The following is a 12,158-nucleotide window of genomic DNA, read 5'->3' on the forward strand; positions in this document are numbered from 1 at the left end:
GATATTAGTTATTATGCTTTTTTTTAAGGAAAAAAGAAAGCAAAAACGTACAAAGTAGAATCTAAAATAACTTGGAAGTCAGTGAGACTTGAGGTCCTAAGTTACTTAGATGCTTTTGAAAATTTTAACAGATGTGACTTCCCAAAGTCACACAACAGGCTGGCAATCAAGCTAGGACTTGAACCCAAGTCTCCCAATTCCCAGTCCAGTGTCTTAAATCCACTGGACCTATCCCAGGTCACCACAAGAAAGTGAAGAAATGTTCTGCAGATGAAATACTCCAGATTTCAAATGATCCCACAGGAAACTGTGGTAGGATCTCCACCACAGATGTTAATAGATGATATGGGCATATGCAAAGACTGTGCAATTGTTCGGAAAGGGCCTGACTGGCCTATCTCATATGTCTGCCTTCTGTTGCTGTTCTGGATATCTGACATTGCAGCACTCCATAGATGACACATAGGCATAGCTCAGGATTTTTACAATGTCAAAATCTGGTCACCCTTTACATGATATAGCAAAATGGCCGATTTAATCTAAAAGCTCTACGAGAACCTTTACATTTTGTGAATCAGGTTTTGGTTTACCGCATACTTCCCATTCAGCTTCAACAATCTTGCTAAAACACAGCCTCACATTCAGTGAGAGTCGTAGAATCAGCAGAGGCAGTATTACTGCTGACCTCTTGTTCAAGTTCAAAATATGTCATTCTGTCAATACCATCTACCTTAATTATACTGAGCTTTATATACAACAGGTTATGATCCCAGAAGGATGAAAAGCTTTTCCAAATTAAAAGCAGCATTTTGAAAGGGAAATACTCAGACATTCCTATGTAGTTTTCATTTGATATCCTCAAGGCTAACCCCAGAACTCAAAGTCATGTTGACTGAAAGTGCATGTTTTGCTGGGTGTAGCCATCTTATGAATTTATTGGCAGAAGGGAAGTAATAAAAATGTGCTCCATACTTTAATTAGTTCCCTCATAACATGGTATTTCCAAAATGGCTGTGCCAAAGAAAATCATTACTCCAGGAGAATCGACAAAGGCACTGTGCAGTGTGTGGAAGTCAGTGAACATCTGTGGTGGAGATCCAGGAGACAGGGGTGATACAAATACACACACTTGTCCGTGTTTTGTCTTGTTTGCAAAGCTGAACTAGAGCTTCACATGGGCTATTTACATAAAGTTTGTGCTGTATTTTTAAACATGGAATCCTGTCATCACTACACTCCTTCAGTTCTTTTACAAAACAATACAGGTTGGAGATCCATGTTTTGTATGTGAATGGCAACTGGCATGGAATAAATGTATATGGGAGGCCCTTCATGGACATGTATGTATTCAGGTATTCCACGTGCTAGCATAAAGGTGAGAAGGTTTTCTGCACTCACGTGATACTATCTTGTCATTATTTGCACATTAATGAAAGAGACCATTAATGTGATGCTATCAAACATGGTCTACTGCAAATGGCAGACGGCTCTCCTCGTGGCTATTCATCTGCAGGATTGAAAGCCAGCTCTGAGAGTTTCATCAGACTCACCCACTCACCTCTGCTGCTCTGGGGCCCCCACAAACACCACAATATCGGCATCAGTGGCAGATGCTACAGCAAGGAAATGAGGTCTGACGCCAGCCCAAAGACTCCCCCGGCTCCCAAGAAGGCAAACAAGAAGGCTGATGGCAGAAGGGGATAGGGGGCATAATGTCCCTCTTCCTGCCAGTCAGGCAGAGGCAGCTGTGGAAGGTTTCAACAATGAAGAAGAGTTCACGGAAGAGACAAGGGAGGCAGATTTGAGGAATGACAGATATGAAGCTAGGGAAGCTCTAGGAGGGACAAAAAGAAATAACTGGCAAGGCAGGAACTGAGAGAAAGATCAAAATACCGGGATACTATGCCAAACTCTGGCTGGCTGTGGAAGAAACAGCACTAAAGAACTGCTCCTCAGAGAAAGACTGTTCCCTTTCATTGTACATATGGCCCAATGCCATGGTCTCAAGCACTTTTTGTTCCCTGGAGCAATATTTTACTGATACCTCCTTTGCAACTAGTCGATATTTGTAATTTGTACATACACTGGTTACTGTAAATACCATGCATATCATGAAATAGCCTGTGTGCACATGCGCACACACACACGGACCACATGGGGCAGCTCATGGGGAGGCACAAAGCTTGCCCTTTTCAGCCCCGAGTCCTGAATCTCATCTGGATGGGAATCAATCCAGTCCCCAGTACCATCTGGAGCAGTCTGAAATCTGCAGTAAAATGAGCAGGCTGCAAAAGGCATGAAGGGAGCCAGACGTCAGTAGGGTGTGGGATCATCCTAACGATGTGTGCTTTCACCCAGCCATGCTCCTGACACCAGCTACAAGCAGAGATGAGAAATAGGAGCTGCTATGCTGGCCCGACACCAACAGGGGATCCCCTGCACTGGCATGGATTCTTCCTATGGCTGACTAACCTAGCTTCGCACCCACAATTAACAAGAGACACAGTCAAAAGTGGTCATATCCAATGGTGCCCACAGTCGTGCGCACATTATGCACGATGCATACCACGGGCAGGGGCAAGGAGGAGCAGCCTTGGCCACCCCACTGCCCATTCAGGTTAGGCCTGCAGCCCTCCATCATGACGAGTGGTGACAGGGCCAAAATTGAGTGAGTGGCATTGTGAGCTGGTGTACAGGGGTCCCAGCATTGCTTAGGTTAGGCCCCATGACCCCTCTGTCATGATGGATGGACCACAGGGCCAAAACTGAGTGAGTTGCACTGTGATCTGGTGTGTGGGGATTACAATGCTGTTCAAGTTAGGCCCCACGGCCCCTCCGTTGTGATGGAGGTGCCACAGGGTCAAAACTGAGTGAGTGCCATTGTAACCCAACGCATGAGGGCCGCAGCACCACTCAGGAGGGGCTGCGGGGCCAACCCTGATCATCACTGCGACCCCCATGCACCAGGTGGCAACAACACTCACTCAGTGGAGGGGCTCTTCCTCACCACTGCTGTCGGGCCGGCTCTGGCACTGGCTTCCCCTCCGCCCCCCGGAGACCTCCTCACTTCCAGCAGCACATATCCCCTCCTCAAGGACAGGTAGTGATGGGGACGGATCAGGCTGGAAAGCAGGGCCTGAACATGGCACGGACTAGGAAGGCCAGGCAATGGGGCAAGCAGCTGCAGCGGGCATGGCTCCACCGAGATTGACAGTGAGAACCAGGGGAAAAATTTCTGGGGGCACCCCTCCATATAGCAGCAGAAAATTAGACCCACAGAATTATTTTATCATGAAGTGGTATCCTAGCAGTGAGGGTTGCACTCCCCGTCTGCAAGTGAAATTCATATCACTTTACGCAGAATATAAGCTGCACTTTGCAATAATTTTAATAGCACCCAAGACTGACCATCTAACTTGAAAATTCAACCTAACTTGAAAATTTTGAAAGATTTATAACTGTGATGACAATAAGATGAGATTAGAAAAAGAGAAGCTGATATTTCCTTGGTATGTTTCTTGTCATGACTTGCAATAACCATGCAACCTCGTAAAGTTATGACCTTTTCCCCTCTGCTCTTCTTATTTAATAGAATAAAAATTGATACCTGGGTGCGGTTGAATGCCACTCTTGCAAAGACAGCTTGGGACACACTGGCTCTCTTCAGCTCATCCCTGACTTGCTGGTAAATATCTGGAGAGACTTCCACTGATGAATTCGTTGGCTCTGGTTTGACAGCTCTAGGGATGGGTGGATGATTCAAGAACTGTTGGTTGATAGCTTGTGGGTGTTGGTGAGCCAATAGCCGGCTTACAGCAATCTGTTGGTTTATCAGGTGGGCCATTGCTATCTGCTGCCTTACCAGCTGTGGACTGAGCTGAGGAGACAGGAGACCAGGGCTCATGATTGGCTGCAATGTTGGCACTTGATTTCGGATTGGAGTACTGTGGTGAACTTGGCCATGAGAAGATTGTTCATTGGTTTTTCCCAAGGTTGCCAGCTGGTTGATATTTGGTAAGTGCATGGGACGCTGACCCAGAACACAATAGTCTGATAGGTTTTCTCTTTCCACTCTTTCCACTGTTAAAAGAAAAAATGAGTTCATTGTGATTTTGATTTGCATTTACAGCAGGACTGTTACTATAACTGTTATTACAAGTGACTGTATTTTTAGTACCTATAATAAAATGCTACAGCTAAAGTATCAGACAGAGAAATTATTAATTCACACCTCTACAAGCTTTACTTGCAGAAACATGAGGGTTCCAGGAAAGACACACAGGCAAATGCACTGCCAAAAAGAACCAACACATCTTTTTTCAGTGTTTCAGCCACTGCTTACAGTCGCCTCCCTATAAACCTGCCAGCAGCTCCCCTTTTTTTAAAAAAAATTAATTTGCAATTATTAAGAAATGAAGGACAGAGTGTCCCACCACAAGGACTCTAGCTGCAAATGAAAGTCTTGTACCCCACACAAATAAAATGACCAGGATTGTATGAATTCACCTTGACATACCAGGCCATAGTTTTCAATAAACTTAGCTATAGCCAGTCTGGATGCATTTATATATATGATGTGATTAAAAGGGTTCTAGGACCTAGTATCACATATCTAGAAATTATTGACTCATCACAGGAATGTTTTCCGCAAATAATGAGCCACGATTTATCTCATGGATGTCACAATAATATTAGAACTTGTGTAATCGATAATGTTTGCACAATACTTTGAAGATTTTTTGTTTATCTTATATAGAGATAGTGTGGAAAAGTTCTGGGCATACACATAGGATTTTAAACCCTAGAGATCTCAATCCAGCATCTCACCGGAGTACTAAATACTAGAGCTGCATGAACAATGCCATTTATTTTTGTGGGAAATGTCTTCCATTTTTATTTAATCTTTCTATGAAAAACCAAAACCTGAAAACCTTGCAGCTTTTGGTCAAAAAAAATCAGTTTCTGAACAGCAAACAAACAAAAAATTCTTTTATCAAAAACTAAATAATTTTACTGAAATGTTTTCGGTTTCCAGTGTTTCAAAAAATTCCATTTCAACCAAAATGAGAATTGTGTGCCAAATTTTTCATTGTGGTTGCAAATCAACATGTTTCAATGAAAAAAATTTGACCCACTCCACTCAAAACAAAAAATATTTTGAAAATAAAACCACAAGCTTTTTTACAGTAATTGCAGCATATTGCACAGACACTTCATCATTCAATTTTCTTCAACAATCTAGTCTATGGACGAGGTGTTGCCTACCCTTATCCAAGAGACTAGTCCCAATTAATGAACTAGGATTACAGCACAAGGACAATCCATGTAAGAGTTTGCAGGACCAGGTCCTACTGTATCATTCTCTGATTCCATATCTGTCTTAATGCAAATTTGCACTATGGAATGTGAGCAATGTTAATACAGATCTATACATATAATTTACAAAAGCTTTTTTAGATATTACTGAACCTGTGCAATAGTCACTTGTCCAGCATGAATTAATCTTCCACAAATCCATTTTAAAAATTAATAAATAACCCTAGCATTTGCTAGAGACCAAACACCCAAAGTATTTTTGTTGAAGAGAAAATAAAGGTCAAGCTCAGTCCTCACTTACACCACTGTCAATTCAGAGCAATTCTATTGGCACCAGTGGAATTCACCTCAGTTTCAAGCGGGCTGAATTTAGCTCTAAGCAGTTTTGTAGTTAGGGAAGTGCAAAAGAACAAGGCACTGAATCTGGTGAATTTCTAAGAATACCAAAACCTTAAAGGTAACCAAGTATTTCTGAACATTTAGTAACAAATAAAATTCACTTTCCTGCGCTAAACCTTACTTGCCAAGTTTCCACTCAGACCTGGTTTAAGTGCCAAGCTATAAACCCCTTTAAAAGTAAAGTTTAAAATGAAAATGCTGCCAGGTTGTTAACCTTTGCAGTGCTAGCTGGTATTACAAGAATACAGACATATCATCTGACTCGTTTCCTTGGGTGTATTTTTCCCCTTACTATCAGTTTCCTTTTTTCATCATTTTATGCTGTACAGTAATGCACATGTCCTCCATAAACAAACCAGATTCTAGTCACTTTAGCTGCCTTAATAATAAAAAAGTCACCATTAACAATCACGTTGCATGGAAAAAATATGCATTACCCAACTCCCTCTACACTGTGGTCTCAGACTCACTTTCTAACAATACTACCCATATTGTCTGCCATGTTGCTCTCACAGAGTCATAGAGCCAGAAGGGACCAGCAGACCATCCAGTTTGACCTCCCATGTATCACAATCCACCAACATCTGTCTACTAAACCCAACTAAAATTCGAGCAAAGTATTACAATGCACAGGAGGCTAGAGTACAATATGCCACAGGCAGAGAATAGGAGGTCCCAAGGAGCACCAGTCCTGAGGCCCCTGCAATGGCAGGAAAATGACTAAGTGAGATATACACAGATAATCCTGGCAAGTGACCTGCACCCACATGCTGCAGAGGAAGGTGAAAAAGGTCATTGCCAATCTGACTGAGAGGGAAATTCTTTGCAGTCCCCACATAGGGTGATCCATTAGACACTGAATAGGTGAGCAACAACCAGCCAGTCAAGCACTCGAAAAAGAGAATGCTCTGTCCCACCTCAGAGACCTTCCTCCCTGCCCAATGTCACATCTCAAGCTGTGGCCAGTAGGGGCACTGCAGGGCCAACCCAGGCAGTGAAGTCAATGTGAGAATGCAGAAATGGTGGCATGGTATAATCCTCAGACAAAGAGCAGCCCCATGGCAATTAACGTGAAAAAGAAGGCAATATACAGAGGGCACAACATATGAATCATGAAGCTGAATGCCCTTGCACAGCCATATCAATACACAGCCTCACGTTTTATATAGGTAAGTGATATCCTCCATTTGCACTGTCTGATTTCCACACATTCCACTCACAGTCTTATCCTAGCATGTATTTGTCCTTCTCAGATTGTCTTGTACCTGTGCCCTTTGTCCCCATATCATACTGGCTAACTATTTAAATAAGCAAGTATGCAATATCAGCTATGAAGCTCATTACCCTAAAGAATCCTTGTAAATAAAAATGCAATACTTTCTGACCTACACTCTTCCAAATTTATTACACCAGTTAGCCAGATTTAAGGTGTCTGTGCCCAGGAGGTGCTAAGGTGCATTGCCAGAGCTTAGAAAGCAGCTCACACAGCACTCCAGGAAAGTCTTCATTAGGGGTGATCAGAAAACAGTGATTCAGTTTCGCGAAAACTATGTTTGACTTTTGTTTTTGTTCAGCAACAGGATGAAACCAAGCCTTTAAATATATATATATTATTATTATTATTATTATTGCCACTGCAGTGGAGTCCTTGCTCCAAATCAAATCTGAACCTGGGTCATCCCAGGTGAGTGCCCTAAGAAGCGCGTTACTAGCTATTCTGGGGCGCGGAGGCTGCTCTCTCTCTCTCTCTCAGTCCTGGAACGTGAGGAAAGTTTCATCAAAATAGATAAAAGTTTCTGCAAAAAGTTTCAGTTTCAACAAATCAGTATTTTCTGGTGAAAAAACAGTTGGTCAAAAAACTCCTGACCAACTGTCGTCTCTGTCCCTCATTTCTTATTAACTAGAAAGTCACCAAACACCAAAAACAACCACAGACCAACATGATCCCCTAACTGAGTGCAGCAAACTGTCCATTTTCTATGCTCCTTTCTCCTGTTGTAATGATTACCATGTGTGTCAAAGTATTACAGCTTTACTAGGAAGATGCCTGGATTCGGAGGAAGAGCAAACCAAAGCACATCTCTCCGTATTGTCTACCTGAATCCATCTTGGACAGTCTGGGAGCTGATGCAGATAATAGCATGAAAAAGGACTTTCCATTCAAATGAAAAAAGATGAATAGATTTAAATCAGATGCTTTTAGGCGGAAGAGCGAGGGCGTTCCCTCTTTTTTTCCCCATTTTTTTTTTACTTGGTTGTCAACAGAAACATTCTCATAAACAGCCTGTGGTGCATTTAGGACTTATGAATGACACTGGAATTGACTGCCAGCTCTAGGTACCAATTCCTCAATTCATTCGCAGAATGGTATAGTGCAGAGAGCAACAGGGCAAGCTTAACATGCTTCCCCACCAACACACTACTCCCTGACACTGGTAAGCCTCCTTTGTGGAGGAAATGGTAGACCATCTTCCAAGGCCCATTCAATCCTTGGCCTTTCCATTCCATGGGGGGCTACAAACTCTTTGTCTGAGATCTCCGACAAACAGCCACTGTAATGGAGGGGGAGGAGGTTGTGAAAAAGAATAGACAGAATTGCTTTATTTCCATTGTGATTTTAACTCGCCATCACAGGATAGCAGGTGCCATGTTGCTGTTTTTCAGTGGAACCATTTGAGAGTTTTGGTGGTTTTCTTCTTCGTTCTATTTCTTAATTTAAAACCTGATTCAATTTGATGACCAGAAAAGTCAAAGATTCTGGTCCTCGTGACAGCCAACTATATAGACTGCACTAGGCCAGTTTCCACACACTGGTCTGTTAGTGCACCACATTAAGCCCTGCAATACTTCTGAACCATAAAGATCAGTCATGCCTTATTAGTCACAGTCATGTAGGTTTAGGTATCACCAAACACTGAAGCAGGATCTGAACCCATGACTCTACTATTGCGAGGCCAACACATTAAGCCACAGAACCACCCTCTGCCTAGAGGAGCCAGTGCTACCGTGGCACATCCAGAGGCTACCCAGCTGCTTTCTCTTCATAATTACAAGCCAACTCTTTCAAAATAACAAAACCATTCCAGAACAAAGGAGGTGCCTTTAAAGTGGTAACGTCATATCTTTTCATCTATAATTACTGTAATTACTTATTTCTTTTCATCACAACCCACTTAGCCACTTCAGTACAGGGGACTAGCTTGAGGAGCCTCATTTTCATTCAACATCTAATCTTCAGTGTCTACTAAAGCCCTTCATTTACCGTCTGCTCTCTGGCCAGGCCACTTGCTCTTGCAGGATTGGGATAGATAGGCTCAGAGAAAATGCAGATGACCAGAATGAGCCAGCCTTGATAATAAGTTTTAACTTTTACAATCTCTCTCTGCCTCCATGCTCATAACATGCAAATGACCCAACAGCAGCTATATAGCAAATATGTAATAATGGGGGTTGGGGCACAGGGAGAGGCATTAAGGTGATTCTCTGTCCTAGCCTAATGGAAACACCAAACAGAGAACACGTCTGTCTGTTCTTGACTGTGCAGTGTTTAGTTCTCTCTCTCACACTCACCCCCACTTCATTATTTGTGCATTTGAATTAACACCAGGCTTCTGTGCAACCAGCAGCCAAGGTGAACTGGGCACAAGGTGAACTAATGTTATGGACCGACCCACCACAGCCAAGCCCTCGTACAATGTTAGTTTCTGAGCTCCCACATGCATCAGCACATTTACAAAAGATGCAGAGACTCTCTCTCTCTCACACACACACACACACACACACTAAGGGCTTGATCCACTGGAATAATGGAAAGTCTCCCATAGATTTCACAGTGTATTGGCTCTAACTTTGTTTCTTTTAATTCTGTTTAAACATACTAGGCCAAATGTTCACCCTATAAACGTACAACCCATGGAATCCAACTGGTTATCCCAGAGTGTCTTATTTTTACAGATCTCTTTTGTGCCACTCTACAGGTTAAATAGGACACACTGCCATTCGAATCCAGTATTTATAACTATGTGCAGTCTAGTTCACAGGCAGGATATGCTAACTGTAAGTCCATATGATACAGAGAGGAGCTCTACATGCCAGTCAGACTGAATAAAAATGAAGATGAAGAAGAAGAATAAACATTGTCAGAATAAATTTACAGAAACAGCTAATCTAGACGGACCAGTGTTCTTGTCCTGTATAGAAATGCCTGTGATAGTGTAAAATTATTCTGAGAAATGTTTGTCCTGGTAGTTACGCATCTTCCCTACAATTAGGCAGTGATCTACCATGGATGATGCACCTCCCAAACCATACCTGACCAATTGTGCAATGTGTGCTGTGGGTGATCACTTTCTGAGTCCAATTGCTAGCAATCATCAGGGGAAATGGATCACCCATGTCACTTACCAAGAGACTCGTCTAAAAACATCAGGTAACTGGAGTGCTGAATAAATATAAGTCAGTGACAGAAATACATTTTGTGTAATCTGCAATTCAGATGATCAGGATACAGCAGGGCTGCACTCTCTGTCCCAGCAACAGATATGGGGATTTTGCTAGCAATCATCAGGGGAAATGGATCACCCATGTCATTTACCAAGAGACTCGTCTAAAAACATCAGGTAACTGGAGTGCTGAATAAATATAAATCAGTGACAGAAATACATTTTGTGTAATCTGAAATTCAGATGATCAGGATACAGCAGTGCTGCACTCTCTGTCCCAGCAACAGATATGGGGATTTTCAAACTTGGTCTAGAGTTCCTTTTGCATTCTCACGTTCACCTGACGCTAACTTTCTCAAAAATTCTCCTTTGGGGCTGCAATTTCCTTAGCTGGCCTGAGACTGGAAGTTCGTTTTTGTTTTTTTGTTACGTGTGAGGAAAATCCATTCAACCAATTTTTGAATTATTTGTGACCAAAAAAGTTTTACGCCCTTTTTTTTAAAAAAATTTTTAAAGGGGTGGGGGATTGCACATAGTTATAAATACTGGATTCTAACGGCAGTGTGTCCTACTTAACCTGTAGAATGGTGCAAAAGAGATCTCAAAAAAAAAAAATAAGACACTCTGGGATAACCAGAGGCGGGGGCGGGGGAGAATTTCTTTTTTTACTTTGCTCCCCAATAATTCAAAAATGGCTGAGCAAAACTGCAGTCTTGGCATGTGACTGCTCCACAATGAGGAAGTATCTCTTAGCTAATTTTGAAAGTGAAAGTTTTTAAAAGAAAAAAGGTAAATAATTGACAACTCACTTCTGAGCATGCTTAGTGAGCATCTGTTAAATTTTTTAGCAGACACCTAGCAGTGACAACACACTTGGAGCTGTAAGGACTTCCCATTCTCTCTAGCGCAGTCAAAAAATAGGAATAACATTTTCCAAAGTTGAAATTCCCACACACGTCTTTTTCATCAAAATTCAAATTTCAAAATAGTTCAGCCAGTTCTAATTCTCTCCATCCTGCTTAACAGCCACAAAGGCCACTGCTTATGGGCTTCTGGAATATAAGGCATTGGGCGGGTTGCGTCTCATAGAACCACACACACACACAACACAGTCCTTAAAAATGAACGTCATAACATCACGGAGAGGAGAAAAAGAAATGTGGGTTTGAAAAGGTGTAGACAATTTTCAGATATCTATAACGTTTGCTGTATCCTGCCTGTTCTGTCAATTCTATACTCTGATTTTAAAAAAATTAAGTCTCCATCTTTTTCCATTGTAAAGATACAGCAGTCTCAATGTAAACCAATGCCCTACTGTCCCATCAAAGCAGTACAGCAGAACATCGTCTACAGCTTAACAGCATTAAAGATGTGAGCTCATCCCTCAGTGAACTGTGACCTTTCAAAGCCTCCGTGGGCCACCAAAATGCTAACAATATCAAGACCAATAGTTTCTTTATTTTCTTTTAAAAAAATGAAAAAACCCTATTGAATTCAAAAGAAAAGGTTCAGATTTTCATAGCAGGAGGAAGAGCTGTCAGCTAAACTGAAAGGCTTCGTTTTGGCTTAGCTCCAGATCAACAACTAAAGTACAAGCAAAAACCCCAAGAAACTGCAAATTCTTAAATAAGTTATTTAAGTATCTAAACTGATAATGAGTGTAACTAGCCATCCGAAATGTCGAAGTCCAAAGAAAACATTACTACATAGGCCAATTTAAAGCAAAAATCTTGGATGGAAAAGAACTGCTACCTTTCTAAGAAGTTCCTAAAAACACCTGCTTCAGATGAACAATTCAAAATAATTCTTAAAGAAAGAAATAGGAATTCTCAGTGTGCTCCCTCGGCAGTTGCTACCTTGAATGGGAAACTGAGTTCTGTCAGCCTGAGAGTGGAAAAGCTGGAAACTCATGCAAATGCTGCTGCTTCTAAACTCTCTAATCCTGCAACTGCAACTAAGACCCATGGTCAAAAAACAGATTCTCTGTCCGTCTGTCTGAGG

The 12,158-nt window shown here is 41.9% G+C and overlaps 1 protein-coding gene across 3 annotated transcripts in view; it reads right to left on the minus strand.

The window, feature by feature from the left end:
* SATB2 (SATB homeobox 2) overlaps positions 1-12,158 on the minus strand; it is a 166,436-nt gene that overhangs the window by 66,298 nt on the left and 87,980 nt on the right. For all 3 annotated transcript variants that reach the window (XM_073306320.2, XM_073306321.2, XM_073306319.2), the window contains exon 7: positions 3,608-4,080. In XM_073306320.2, coding sequence (XP_073162421.1) covers positions 3,608-4,080 — 473 coding nt within the window. The remainder of the gene's footprint in view (positions 1-3,607; positions 4,081-12,158) is intronic.

This window comes from Lepidochelys kempii, chromosome 11 (genome assembly GCF_965140285.1).
Source record: "Lepidochelys kempii isolate rLepKem1 chromosome 11, rLepKem1.hap1, whole genome shotgun sequence".
NCBI lineage: Eukaryota > Metazoa > Chordata > Testudines > Cheloniidae > Lepidochelys > Lepidochelys kempii.